The sequence below is a fragment of the Vespula pensylvanica genome, chromosome 2, assembly GCF_014466175.1.
Source record: "Vespula pensylvanica isolate Volc-1 chromosome 2, ASM1446617v1, whole genome shotgun sequence".
Lineage (NCBI taxonomy): Eukaryota > Metazoa > Arthropoda > Insecta > Hymenoptera > Vespidae > Vespula > Vespula pensylvanica.
In genome coordinates, this window is record NC_057686.1 from 8819605 (window position 1) to 8833554 (window position 13950).

The 13950-nt window shown below is 41.1% G+C and overlaps 2 protein-coding genes across 12 annotated transcripts in view; one reads left to right on the forward strand and one right to left on the reverse strand.

Annotated features, from left to right (window-relative positions):
- The first annotated feature begins 145 nt into the window (after nucleotides 1-145).
- LOC122637457 lies at nucleotides 146-5443 on the forward strand. Of its 5 annotated transcripts, none has more exons than XR_006329253.1 (7): nucleotides 146-664; nucleotides 973-1274; nucleotides 1467-2529; nucleotides 2588-2793; nucleotides 3109-3294; nucleotides 3652-3815; nucleotides 5129-5263. XR_006329253.1 is itself a non-coding variant. In XM_043829580.1 (7 exons), the coding sequence occupies exons 1-7, from the start codon at nucleotides 628-630 to the stop codon at nucleotides 5266-5268; spliced, it is 2154 nt and encodes a 717-aa protein (XP_043685515.1). In that variant the 5' UTR covers nucleotides 151-627; the 3' UTR covers nucleotides 5269-5443. The 5 variants fall into 5 exon arrangements, 4 of the variants coding, with proteins under 4 accessions (XP_043685519.1, XP_043685518.1, XP_043685515.1 ...); XM_043829580.1 differs by having other exon boundaries at nucleotides 151-664; nucleotides 3674-3893; nucleotides 5129-5443; XM_043829582.1 differs by having other exon boundaries at nucleotides 153-664; nucleotides 3674-3815; nucleotides 5129-5443.
- Nucleotides 5359-13950, reverse strand: part of LOC122637455 (serine proteinase stubble-like) — a 33400-nt gene continuing 24808 nt past the window's right edge. For 3 of the 7 annotated variants that reach the window (XM_043829572.1, XM_043829573.1, XM_043829570.1), the window contains 8 exons: nucleotides 12062-12151; nucleotides 9102-9997; nucleotides 8708-9000; nucleotides 8141-8462; nucleotides 7462-7961; nucleotides 6826-7123; nucleotides 6607-6732; nucleotides 5359-6425 (listed from right to left, as the gene is read on the reverse strand). In XM_043829572.1, coding sequence (XP_043685507.1) covers nucleotides 6267-6425; nucleotides 6607-6732; nucleotides 6826-7123; nucleotides 7462-7961; nucleotides 8141-8462; nucleotides 8708-9000; nucleotides 9102-9997; nucleotides 12062-12143 — 2676 coding nt within the window. In that variant the 5' untranslated portion in view covers nucleotides 12144-12151 and the 3' untranslated portion in view covers nucleotides 5359-6266. Of the gene's footprint in view, nucleotides 6426-6606; nucleotides 6733-6825; nucleotides 7124-7461; nucleotides 7962-8140; nucleotides 8463-8707; nucleotides 9001-9101; nucleotides 9998-12061; nucleotides 12324-13950 lie in introns of those variants that run through there. The other 4 variants (XM_043829567.1, XM_043829568.1, XM_043829566.1 and 1 more) reach the window with 4 other exon arrangements.

Below are 13950 nucleotides of genomic sequence, written 5' to 3' on the forward strand. Positions count from 1 at the left end.
TCGAAATAAAAGGCGTAACATAAATGTGCTAGCGAACGAACGAGAGGTTTTTACGATGTTTGATAACTTTTATATATTTTCGAAATATTATCTCCTTTCGTGAAAGCAATTTTCATGTAAATTTTATCCGAGTTTTTGAACGGAAGAGAACGAGCAAAGAATATATAAAAAGAAGTAAAAAGAAAGAAAAAAGAACACGAAGCGTGCAATGGGAATTTTTTTAGTTAGGGTTTCTATCGAAGCTAGGGAGAAGGTCAAATCTTGCTAGGTGCGAAGGCGATACGAGGAGAAACGGCAGACGCGGGGTTGTCCACCTGATGACCTTGCCGTTGAAAAAATCGTGGAGTAGCCGGCAGCGAGCTCGGAACTGGCGGCGTGAGCCATCTGCGAGCCAGTTCAGTTGTAGAGCGCGCGAGACTAGGACTAATCCTAATAAACGCCGAGCCGAAGTCGTCGCCGAGGTCGGATAAACGAGCGCACGAGCTCAACGCAACTTGTCCACTCTTTCAGTGAATCGAGAAATTACGGATGAATCGTTCGTCGATGCCTATGAGGTAACTAAGTCTAAAGAATACAGAGAGAACCAGATCCGAGTACTTACGTGAGAGAAACGAGAAAGAAAAAGAAATGGGGATATCGTTGATCTGGATCTTACTCTTGCAACGTACGTATGTTTTCTCTACTTCGAATATTTTTCTTTTCCTTTTGCATAGTTGATCAAAATTTTTGAATAGATTGATGTGTTAATATTTTTTATTCTTTAATTTCTTTCTTTCTATTATTTGATTTGTACAACCTCGTCGATTCACGACGATAATAAATTAAACAAAAGTAGAATTAAAAGTATGAGATGTTTCAAACTTTGACAGAGAGATCACTTTCATCTGTGTTTACATAATAATGTTAATTATTTTAATATATTGTATAATATATGTTACATTAGTATGACATAATATTTGTTTTTCTTTTCAGTGTTATTCGGTATCGCACATTCGTATCAAGAAGCCGATTTCGATGGTTGGTATCAACCAGTCGCACGTCGACCGGTCGACGTTGTTACCGACATTGTTAACGATCTCGGGGTGAGAATCCTTCAACAATACAGCAATCTTGGAAATGTCGCCTTTTCACCAATCGGAGTTGCTTTTGTTCTGGCTGCGCTCTACGAAGGATCAGCTGGCGGAGGAAGTCATCAGATAGCAGAAGCTTTGGCTTTACCACACGATCGAGATATCACCAGGATCGGTTTTCGTGATATTCATCGTCGACTCAGAGTAAGACTTCTATAATTTCTAACATTGCGTAAGTATCGGTCGACCATGGCTCGTTTCGCGACATTAGTTTTCCTTTAGAAATTGTTAATTCAAAGTTTTTGAGAGCGAAGGATCACCGATATCACGATTTCTTCGAAAGAAGTCGTCAACTCGGACTGCTTTAACGAACGGTGATGAATTTCTTTTTTTAAGACTTACCTGAACGCCGATGGTTTTTTGGGTGGCTTGACGTTAAACAGAGAAAACACCAAACTCCGACCAGAATACGAGGACATTCTACGATTTTATGGCTTCAATTTGTCGGATGTAGATGAGAAAGAATCCAATGATACGACAACAGTGTCCACAGGAACTACCGAAGTTACAAATGCATTGATCACTGAATCGGAGGATTCAACTAAACCACCGACAACTATAATTGACACTACTCTTTCCTCAGATTCTTCAACCATCCCGGAATCTATAGAGCTACCCGTAACCTCGATTTCCGTATCTTCTATGACCGAAACAGTTGGAACTACAATCAGCGAAGGGATGGTATCGGATAGGCTAACGCAAGTATCTAATATTACTACGACGATTTCCAGTGCAAGCGAGGCTAATACCTTTACTACGACCGTGACTGGTGGAAACTTGAATACTATGTCTCAAAATTCTACGCTTTCTATGCAATCACCAGCTGTTACAATGCCGTTTGAGACAATGCAAAGTACGGTTGGTCAAACTATCGGAGCAACGAGCACAATTATACCGAACGTGCCTGATACGACCACCGTAATAATGGCCGATTCCCAAACAACGGTTAACACTGCTATTTCGAATTTGCAAAATGCAGAAAATACAATGATTCCAACGAGTACATTATCTGTCACTACGATAATTGCATCTGTAACACCTTCGAATATGCAAGCAAGTTCAACAGACTCGACCGGTCAGATCGAGGCAATGACCTTGTCTATAGATACGTCATCGGTCGAAACGAATATAACAACGACGACTCCAGTTTCCGTAACAGCGAACGCGGGGAGTAATCTCGAGGTCGGACCTCCCGCTGAAGAAAGTACCGTTTCGACGGATCAGCCGACAAGTGGACCGAATACCATGCTCGGAATTGTGGATCTTGGATCTACGAATCCGATAAACGAGGGAGGACAAGCAACGACCACAGTGCCAGCTTCGATAGAAAATGCCTCGGGGAATCAACTTCGTAAGCGAAGTACGAGAAATTCCCGAGGCTACTTCTCTAGTTATCCAGGTTAGTCTTATCGACGATGATGAACGATCAGATCATTAGTGTTTTTTCGTCATTTCAGACGAAGGTATCTGGATGCAGGATCTTGGCATTTGGAAAGCCTATCCAACCGTCAACAACGAAGCTTCCGTCAGGGATTCTACAGAAATATCCTTTCTAGTGAACGGCTGCGACGTGTCCTCGGTAATGGCCAGCAGATATGTTGCGGTTCTACCCTTTGCGTACTTTCCATCGTTGCAAGCTGTTGCTGTTGAGTTTCCTTTGGACGTAAGCCGCAAAATTACTTTAACACGTTTTTCATTCCTGGTTATTGGATTTGAATGTATGAAACCAATTATCCAGGACAGTTTTGTGGTCGAGCCTACACGCTTCGCTGAAGGTCTCCTTCTTTTTTGTAGCTTTTTCTTTTTTTTTTTTTTGTCAAATGAAAATGTATGCGTCAGTACTCATTGAACAACTCGTCGATACATCGCGTTTACCTTTGTTTAAGGACTAAGAACGTATATTTGAAAGAGACTGTATGCTTCCTGTCATGGATTGCCTTGTGGATACGATAAAAGATGTTTCTTCTTTTTGTTCAAGGATCCGAGATACAACATTCTTCTTCTTATGCCGACGGATAGAACAGATACGCATCGTTTGGCGAGAGATCTCGGGAGGAAGTCATTGAGATGGTTACGGAAGCAGTTGCAACCAGCTTGGGTCAGAGCTACCATACCCTCTTTCATGCTACGCGGTTTTGTCACCCTCACGTCTTTTCTTCAAAGAGTGAGTCAAGTTTTTTCCTCGAGTTCCTTCGAAAATTTTTATTCAAAGTTGTTTAAACGTCGATAATCATTGTAGCGTGTCAACGAAAACTTTCAAAGCCGATTATTATTTATGTCTTCCGGGTTACGTCGCTCGATATTGCACCATTAGTCTCGGACGTTAAGCTTCTAATTACTTAATCGCGTTAGTCGAGGTCTTGACCGTACCTTCCACGAAAAAAGAAGATAGTTTTTCCGGAATTCTGCTTGCTTACGCGTCGTGCAAAATACTTGATTCTGTTTTTTTTTTTCTAAGGTCATTTCATTTGACATTTCACCAATTACTCGTTAGAACGAACAGATTACGAACATCCTCAAGAAATTTATATTTTATCTGATAGCTTGGAATAACCGATGTCTTCGAGCCAAGAGTGGCCGACTTGTCACCGATGACTCCGGATTTAGGAGTTTACGCTAGAGACATCCAACAAAGCATAGGAGTGAATATAAGGAATTACATGAAGCCGGATAGGACCCACTCTCGTGAGTCAACTAATATCGAATCACCGATTCCCGTCGTACCGTCTCGTCGAGATTCTTACCGTTTTCTTCTTCATTCAGGTTTTATTCTATGCTTTGTACATACTATTGCACTATCATCCTTATTTTCTATTCATCATGTTAACGCTTCCTTTGACTTTCTATCTTCAAATGTAAATGGATTTCATTTACCATGAATTAATTTTTTCATTTGAAATTAGTTCACTAATTTTAACAGCGAACCCTTTCAATGAAGTCAAACGACGTTACTCGCTAAGAAAAGAAAAGAGAAGAAATGTTTTATGCGACGCGAGAAACGAATTTTCACGTTGGTGACAACTCTTAAGAAAACATTGAAAGAATTACGTTGTCGCAATTTGTCGCAGCTAGAGAGTAAAATTGCAATTTGTTTCGCCTTTGCTTGGTCGTATCACAAACATCGCGCGGACAATTTGCAAATGACAAACCGTCACTCCCTCCTCCCAACATATACGTTCGACAATGGCCAGCTATTACTACTAGCGGGTTGCTCGTTTGTTTCTTTTCTTTACTTGCCTTTTGCATCTTCGTCCTTCTCTTTTCCTTCTACCTTCGTTTTCTTTGTTCACCCTCCGAAGAAAAATAGGTGTTATTACCGTCGTTAACGATGGTAAAAATTTGTTAAATCACACTGCCGAAAGGCACAATATGTTCCTTTGAAATTATATGGTATAGTCCTTGTTCTTTTTGAAAGTGAATACCACAAAGCTGAAAGTTAACGTCGTTAGAATGAAATTCACTTCAAAAGGAAAAACGCAGATCGATACGTGCTTGATTTTCCATACTATCGATCGTAGAAAAAAATCAATTTTGTTTTTATCGAGATATATTAGACAAAAAAATTCATTGCTTACCATTTCAAAGTTCAAACAAAGCACTTTATCTCGCATTTATTGTAATTGTGTCGAGCGTTGCGCAGATTGGGAGGTGGAAGAGAGTATCATTTACTATCGAGAATATTCTCAGTATTGTTATAAAGTTCGTTTAATTTAATAGCTGATATCCTGTGTGAGTCAGAGAAGGAAATAAACGAAAAGACCTTGCGCAAAATCTTTTCGTAATTTTACACTTTTACAAAGGTATTGCCGTTTTTACTTCGCTATGAGGTTCCAAAACTTTTAAATTTCTTTCTAAACTATATTTTAATATGCATTTGTCTTATTAATTACCTTATCCTGGCAGCACGTGCACACTTAGAATTTCTAAAGCTTATAATATGGTGACTATTAATATTTAAATGTTGAGAATTTTATTGTAATAACGTCAATGATTTGTAGGAAATGGTTTATTCGAACGAGCTGGACCAGTGCCTTTTACCGTCGTGCATCCGTTTCTTTATTTTATCATCGATACTGAAACCTCGGTAACATTGATTGCCGGTCGAGTGGACGATCCTCTTAATTCAAGAATCATTTAGATTTCGTTGAGAATTCTTTCAATACGAATCGATACGAGATTATTGGAAATTACCAAGTATCAGGTAAAGAACAAACGAAAAACTCCAAAGTAATAATAAACGTATATTTATTTGACGACTCTTATAAATAACTACAAACTTATAAACAAGTATACATATATATTTATTTACTGAAGTTTCCTTTCTCTATTCCGTACACATACCTTCCAGTATACAACGTTCATTGTGCGCTGTACAGATTTATTTGTTAAAAAAAAAAAAAGAAGAAGAAGAAGAACGAGGACAAATCAAATATCGAAAGTAGTAGAACGATAACAATTATTATTATCGCGAGAGAACGTCGAGAGGAAGGGCAAGAGCTCAGCGTTTCGTTGTTCAAAACAGTATAATCGTCCTCCAGACATTGTAGAGACAACAAGTATACATAAATAACGAAGAATTAGATAAAAAATAATATCGGTATTTCTTGATCCACTGTTTTTCGTAAACAAGATCGTTGCTTCGTATATGGGTATAAGAAAATACAAGAGTATTATCGTATAAGTTTTTCACTTGTCCGATGATTAGTGGACGGGATGGATTAATTAATCTCTTATTAGCTAACAAATATATTATCATCTTACTCATATAAATACACTTCTATCACGAGCGCGATAAAGCGCGGGACGTCCTTTCGATGACTCCGAACTGGTAGCTCGTTCTCCTCGTCATTTTTTTTAAGGACGACGTAATAAGACGATCAACGATATATTCGATGATATACGACGATGTATTTATCTTGATACTTCGTCATGTATTCGTTTTTCGTATACGAAAAAGCTATTTCAATGCAAAATCAACGTTCTTCCGTCAACGTGATAGCGAAATCTTCTCATGATCTGAACGATAACGTGTCATTTTCAAGCCTCGTATCGTTTTCCGACGCATCGACGATTAGGAACCGTTGACGAAGATCTTTCTTTGAAAAAAAGTCGACGTCCGTCTAATACGCTCAGACGTCATGTAACGTTCTTCAGGATCCAAGGGACAAACTTTGAAATTCTCGTACAGACACCCGGTAAGTTGGCCTCGGCACATCCGATACCCCAAGAGATTATACCGGCGAGAAAATATCGACCGTCCTTTCCGCGTACCTGAAGAGGACCACCTGAGTCGCCCTGAAACAGCATGTTGTTTAATAAAACATTTAGGATCATTGAACATTCCCTTCTTTTATTTATAATTGATAGAAAGATCGATCGTTGAATAAATTTTATATAAATCTGATGTCTATTTAACATTTGAAATAAAATTAGTAACATCCGTAATGGTCAAGCTGTACAAGATTTATAAAATTACCTGACAAGAATCCTGTCCTCCTGTCTCGTAACCGGCACACAGAAAGATGTCCGGTATAAATTCGTGTCTGCCCGCCCTGAGGAACATCGACTTACACCTGTCGTTGCTAACGATCGGCACAGAAACCTGGAATCACAGAAAGCACGTTGACGAACAGACGCAGAGGTTAGACGCGTATACAGTTGAAAAGAATGAAAGGAGCGTAGGAAAAACGACAACCTCTTGAAGCACAGAAGGTAAGGTTCCTCCTTCGCTTAATCTTCCCCATCCGGTGACGGTCGCGTTTTCTCCTATAAGAAGATCGTCGGTAGCTGGCAGGCATATAGGCGATATGTGGGGTGCGAAGGTCAATGGACTCTCCAGCCTGACCAGTGCCAGATCATACTCGTAAGTAAAGAAATTGTATTTCGGGTGGACTACTTTCTTGGCAACTCCACGTTCGACATAGGGCAGACGTTCCTGAACCGACGAGAAGTCATATTCTCCGACGCGTATTCGAATTTGAGATGTCAGCAGGCTAAACATTAAAAAAAGAGCAAGAGTCAAGATAGATTTTTTCTTTCGTTCGACCGTAATTATTGCAACACTTTTTTCGTAAAAAGTTCGTCTTAAAGCTACGGAAGAGAGTTTATTTAGAGCGACTTTTTTGTCGTCTATTATCTGATTCGAGGTACAAAAATTGATCGATCAATTATTCGACGTGAAGGATCGTTATGTGTGCTTTTGGAATCTATTAGAAGCTGAGCCGAGTTACTGGTAGAAGAGAGAAATGAAGAGAGAAAAAAATAGACGGAGAGAGACTTGATCTCGTTGAGAATAATTCGATTAAATCGTCAGTTCGTTATCCGTACTCACTCATCGACACAATGGCCCGCCGTTGCGATCCAATTTTCATTGAGGACCGCACCACCGCAACGATGGGTACTCGAGAAACCGAAGAAGGACGTACGTCTAACCGATACCTGCCAAGGCCATCGACCGAACGGAGCATCCTTGCCACCGACGATTCTGGTTTCTGGAAGTGGAAAGAGAGGAGGGACACCGCATTGGGTGCCTTTGTTCTCAGCTACTGCCGATACCGTCATCATCGTGCCTGTCTTCGTTAAAGCCTCCGGTGTTGTTGATTTTAGTATAGATTCCGTAGACTTCGTTGTTGTAGTCGTTGTAGTCGTTGTAGATGGCTTTTCCGTAGTCGTCGTAATTGTGCTGGTAGTAGTAGTGCTGGTGGTAGTCGTTGTTGTCGTGCTCGTGGTTGACGTTGTGGTCTTCTTCATCGGTCTCGTTCTCGTCGAAGTCTCAAAGTGGGACGTCGTTATGTAGTGCGCGGAACCCACGGGTTTGTGGTATTCGGTCTTCTAAGACGAAAAAGGTGAATATATAAGTAAAAAGGTTAATGTTGTTTCCGTAAACAGAGTACGGTGAGATAAAGATAACTATATTTTGGAGAAGAATTTTTTTTATATATACATCAATCGATAGGAGAGTAAGGTTATCCATAATAACTCAATATAAAGGATAGCATTAAAGGACATACTTCTTGTGACTCGGTAGGCTTGAAACTCGGCCGATGAGGAAAGCTCTCCGGCCCGTTTTGCATCAAACTAGGATTGTCGGTCCAATGTGGTTTCAAGGACGGCCTGGGTGGAGTCCAGCTGTTTTCCGACCAAAAATAAGAGCTAGCGCCGAAGGGTCTAGTAGTTTCAAACACGGTTATGGGCTTTACCGATGAAGAGGAAGTGGAGGAGGAGGACAACAACGAGGTGGACGAAGACGATGACGAGGGTCTCTGCTTTGTTACAAACGCCGGCTCTGTGGTAACTTGCCAGTGAGAGGTTTGTGGTACGGATCCGGCTGCGCTAGAATGAAAGAAAAGTTTTAAGCGCTGGCTCGGAAACTTTCATCTCCACTCCCAGCACTTTTCTTTTATATTTGCTACGCATAATCGATAATAAATAAAGGAGAGATATAGAACGCAAACGCAGCATATAATTAGAAACAAAATTCCGTGCCGATAAGATTAATCAAAGATTTTCATTCCTTTTTCCACTTTTTTCTAACTTTCCCTCCATATCTTTCCCTTTTTTAAAGAGCATATTCGCACATTTGATTACTCGACCACGTAGTCGAATACCTAGTCGGTTGACTATTGAAATACGTAGGTCTTGGCGACGTAGCAGTTTTCAAAGACACGTCCGAGGTATTAGGTTTCAGGACGAAGGTTGGTCTCGCATCGGTTTGACTACTCAAGGAGATCGGTCGAAACGTTGTCGTCTTGATCGAGAAGTACGGCTTCGAGAAATCTGTCAATGGTTTCGGAGTAGCTGGTTTTGTGGCCCATTGTGGTCGTTCGGTGTATATGAGGTTTATACTGGAATGCTGATTTTTCAGTGGTTCCTAATAAGACATATAAAATTAATTTTTGTCAATAGCAGAAGAAAAGGATATATATGTTATTTATGTATGGAGAATACAAGTAAATAATATATTTTTCTTACATTTTCGTTAACGGAATTGACGTACGGTCGATGTATCGTTTCCTGTACGCTGAGGTCAGCATCCTCCGCTTTTTCATCATCTGGCCTCGACTCCGAGGGTCTTTGGTTGTTCGGCCAGTTAGGCCTCTTCGACTGTCCATCGTTCGACGCATGTTCCTTTCCAGGTAAGCGTATCACGAGCGTATTGGGCGAACTTCCTACTTTATCCTTAAAGCCTTGATAGTTCCCGTGTCCTTGGAGCTGCAGGTCGACCTTATCGTCCGCGTTGCCATCTGGTCTGATCTTCTGTTGAGGCAACTGCGAGGACTCATGGAAGTTTGGCCTTTTTGTACCCTGAGAGCTGTTATATATAGGCGAAGATCCAGCCGGGAGCACGGAAGTTTGAAATCTATCAGTATGTTCGGACGTTGGTTTCGCGTGCGGTCTCTTTTGTAAAGGTCGAGCAACGTTACTCGAAGGTGTTTTGAAGGGCCTCGGTGAAACGACGAATCCAGCGTGAGAAGATAATTGCTGGTGAACGGAGCTTGGTTTTGAAGTACTCGAGATCGGGAAATTTGAAAGAGAGGTCACGGTAAACCTTGTCGTCTCGCTTCCCAGAACTTCCGCCAGTGTTGGCCTAAGAGTATTCGACTCGTGGTGAAGATGATGATGGTGATGTTGCGAATTGCCTTGCTGCTTGTGACGGTGATCTTGTTCCTGCTGATTTGACTGATGTCCTGGCGAGGCTATCGAGTTCACTGTCGAATTGTGAACGCAGCAGCTACCGAACATGAAGGTGTCCACGCACACACCGACGTGCGTGCCTTCCGATTTGATGCACTCCCAGACGAACATGCAAGTACCTTCGTGGTCACCTGGACCAGGCACTTTGCAAGGCTTCGGACTGATCTTGTAGCCTAGGATCAAGCAAGAACTACGATCGCTATCTCGTTCGACGGAGAATCGAAACGTCGATTACTCTTCTTCTAGCTCGGTCATGGTGCAGAACCGTACGTTGATACGAGCATACGTATGTACAAGTAGCAGAACGAGGAGCAGCGGTAAGTGCAAGTAATGCATGTAATACGATCGTCGAATGGACATCGTGCGCGTAGGGTCACGATAAAATCTAACGACCGTGGAGATTATATCGGGTGTCTAATGAACGGTTACTTCGCTCTTGCGATAATCTAGCAGGAGTTATACGTTTGGCGCACGACAAGTCTATACAAGTGTACGTCCATGTGTATCGTGGAAGCAAATCGATGCGTAACAGTCGTATTGGCCGCAGCGTTTCTACTTCTAGCGGTTTCCTTAATTGAATTTAGCCATTAGTCGCTCGGTATTTGTTCGCTCGAATGGACGGGATTATTATTTCGAGAAAAAGACACGTCTACCAGCTTTTGATACTTTTCTGGAGAATCGAGATGCATGCGAGTTACACCTCTCAGTCTGGTTGTCTTGCAAAAGAAGGAGAAAAGATTTAACGGTTTTAAACTTGCCGCGTGTTTCTTTACGTTAATCCCCGATTCGATTGGTCGCTCGTGCACGATAGTACCGCCGCTTTTTTCTTTTTCTTTAACAAGCGGGGAATAAATTTCTAGGAATAAAGTATCTTTTTATAATAGAACCGAGCAACATCGATTAAACTTTTATATTTAATCGCATACATTTTCATAGTCCTCGAAATAGAATTTAGAATAAATTGATGTCTCGAGTTGATAAATTTTCATCAGAACCGAACGAATGGCAAGTACTTTTTCAATTACGTGAGCTCGATGAGTTTTATCCCACTCCCGAAGCAAACCTGTTGTCGGAAACGTCGTTAGTGCATCGTGGATGAGCTCCGTCGTCGATGTCGCGTCTTCGTCGCGCCGCTTGGTGAAAGTGTACCACTTGTCGATGAGCACGCGCGCCAGCGAGGTTGAGCGAATAACAAAAAGAAAAAAAAGGAAAAGAGAAAAGAAAGAAAAAACGTCGAGGTTTAATTGCGGAAAAGAAGACGGGTACGTAGACCTGGCCCAGGTCGTTAACCGTGTCGTCTCTTCGAGTTATACGCAGGACGACGGAAACGTAAATTACGAGCTCGTTTTGACGCTACCACTCGCTTTCCTCCTCGTCAAAAGTATGTTTGCTATTTATGTACATGCATATGCAGGGTTAGGTTATAATTATCATTATTCGTAATAATTTTATATCTTTTTTTGTTACACGGCAAAAGTGGTGTTCTAAGAAATGTTTTGTCTAAAAATACACATATTAGTAAGCTGGTATTGAACGTGTTACGACTAAAAAATGATTTCACCTTGTTAGGTACGTTTTACGAGCGTTTTCTATAAAACTTGGACGTAATTTTCATTTATCTACGAATATCTGGAAGGTGGAACGAGTGGAAAGTTAAGGTGAGATTTCATAATTAAACAAACAGCCCGTAAAAGAGGCTACGAGACGAACATTCAATTTTGCTTATTTAAGAACAAGGTGTAATCATTGCGAATCGTTTATCAAATCATTTTTCGAATCGTGTCTATTCCGCGTCTCTTTCCTCGAATCGACAGAAAGTCGTTGCAATGTTGTCTCTCCTTTTCTTCTTTCGCTTTTCTTTTCTCACGCTCGCGCACGGCCCGCTGCACCTTGACCGACTTCTCCTTCCAATTAGGCGTTATACATTTGAGAGAAGGAATCCCTTGGATAAGATGGAGTTTGAGATAATTGAAGGTGAGTATAGACAGAGAAAATTAGAGAAAGAGAAAGAGAAAGAGAAAGAGAAAATAGAAGAGAGAGAAAAAGTAAAAGACACGGATCTTTTCGAGTATATCACCCAAAATTCTCCGCTCGTGACACGAGTCGAATTCCGTGTAAACTCTTATACCGGCTAATGGCTTCGATGATCCCGCTCGAAAGTCACACAAACGGCTACCGCCGAGGAGGGAACACCGAAACCGTGTGTACGTTAAAACACCAAAAGGAGTATTACTGACTGTGACCTCGATTCACCGTGCTGAGGGACCTGGCGATGCCCGACCACCAGAGAATTGTGGCCACGTAACCGATCCACCGCATCCTGATCCCTGAAAACATCAATGTTATCCGTTTTAGCCGAGCTCCGTCGAAGAGTTTCCCTTTGAGATTTATTGTCATTCGATATCATATCTTTTTTCGATAGAACAAAAGATAAAGAAAAGAGAATAGAAAAAGGGCAAGAGTTTTCAATTAGACATAATTAATGTTATTACGTACAGAGAGTATGTAGGAAGTAAACTTCATTATTTTTTTTGTATTTAATTTTTTTTTAATAAACTTCTTCATAAACACAGAAGAGCATTTCTTACGTCTCTTAACTTCTCGCCCGTTAATAAGCATACCTAATGCGATACGTTCCTTTCACGTGTCTCAGAGGCATGCCAAAGTACGAGCTCAATGTCGCGTTTTCGCTCTCGACAGACGGAATTATAATGCGCTGAGGCGATGGATTCGCCAAGCGATTTCTACGCGTTGAGAATCGACAAACGACGAGGAGGCGCGTTCGAAGAATAAACGCGAACGAAGACGTAGAATTGACCACGGTTTTAAACGTTCTTATGTACACAGACTCTCCACTATGAGTTAACATACAGATCCCTATTTGAATTCAATCTTCGTAGGAGTGAGAACAAGTAATCGAATTGTTAAAACGTGTTCGTAATTAATTGGACGAGATTCTCGTTAATTGCGGCGAAGTCGGTTATTCTGTTTCCAGCGATCATGAAACGAATCTTCTCCTATTGAATTGATTTCTTTAATGAGAATTCATTATGATTGATATGCTCAGAAAAGAAGAATTTAGGTTAGTAACGTTAACATTAGAAAATTGTATCATTCGAAAATGTTTTAATCTGAAAATTTATGTAATTAGTTTGGAGATATCTGGATAAAAAGGATAGGAAAGCTCGTAATCGTACTCGGAGCCAATGGCTTTTCTAACGAGTCATCGTCATCGTTCGCGTCGGATTTAGCGCCTTGTTTCTCTTCCTTTTCATAGATTGTCCTCGACGACGGTCCGGTCGTCGGTCAACGTCGACGAAGACGTTGAACGAAGAAGACGGATGTAAAGCAGTCCGTTGCGAGACAGAAGAGACGAGACCTGAATGCACCTGACTTATCGCATTGCCGAAGCCTCTTTATAAGTCGATCTCGGTGTGTTGCGACCTACTTTGCGATTACCACCTTGCATTCCCTACAGATCGTCGAAGTAAACATGCCTGAAACTGAACGAGAGATGCTGGATGCTGGCTGGATGCTGGCTACGCTTTGATTCGAGAATTACAAGAAAAGATCGTTGCATTTTCTCGTTCCCTGAGTGCCTGGCATTAGACCATGCGCGGACATAGTTTAACTTTGACGATCCAAGATTATTACCGTTAACAATTCATACTACTTTTACTTTCTCGAGTTATTATACCGCTACCTCGGCCGTGGGCGTTAAGCGGATTATTTTTTTTTTTCGAGGCCACTCGCTCGCGCGGCATTGTTTTCAGTCTCTCATTGCATAATCTCGTTCACACAACATTTTCGAAATCGTAAGAGTGTGATTAATCGGTGTCCAACAAAGTTATATTTTGTTTTATGTGTACATATTCGAAGATAAAGGAAAATCTGTAATAACGAGTATATAATAATAGCTTCGCTTTCGAGCCAAATAACTCGACTGAGTCCGATCGATGGATGATCTCTCGTTTTAGGATTAAGATACTTGATCGAGATATTTCAAACTATCTACATTCTTTCTTGCTTGATCCGTTGCCTTCAAGGGAATCCGCCACTGTTCAAGAAAATAGTTGAACGTTTTAAGGAATCATCGAACTGTTATACATATATATCACGTTGGAAC

Coding starts and splice junctions, on each gene's coding strand:
- LOC122637457 (XM_043829580.1), top strand. CDS start 628: ATGGGGATATCGTTGATCTGGATCTTACTCTTGCAAC. Junction 2,794..3,108: donor CTGTTGAGTTTCCTTTGGAC/GTAAGCCGCAAA, acceptor TTTTTGTTCAAG/GATCCGAGATACAACATTCT. Junction 3,894..5,128: donor CCGTTTTCTTCTTCATTCAG/GTTTTATTCTAT, acceptor AATGATTTGTAG/GAAATGGTTTATTCGAACGA.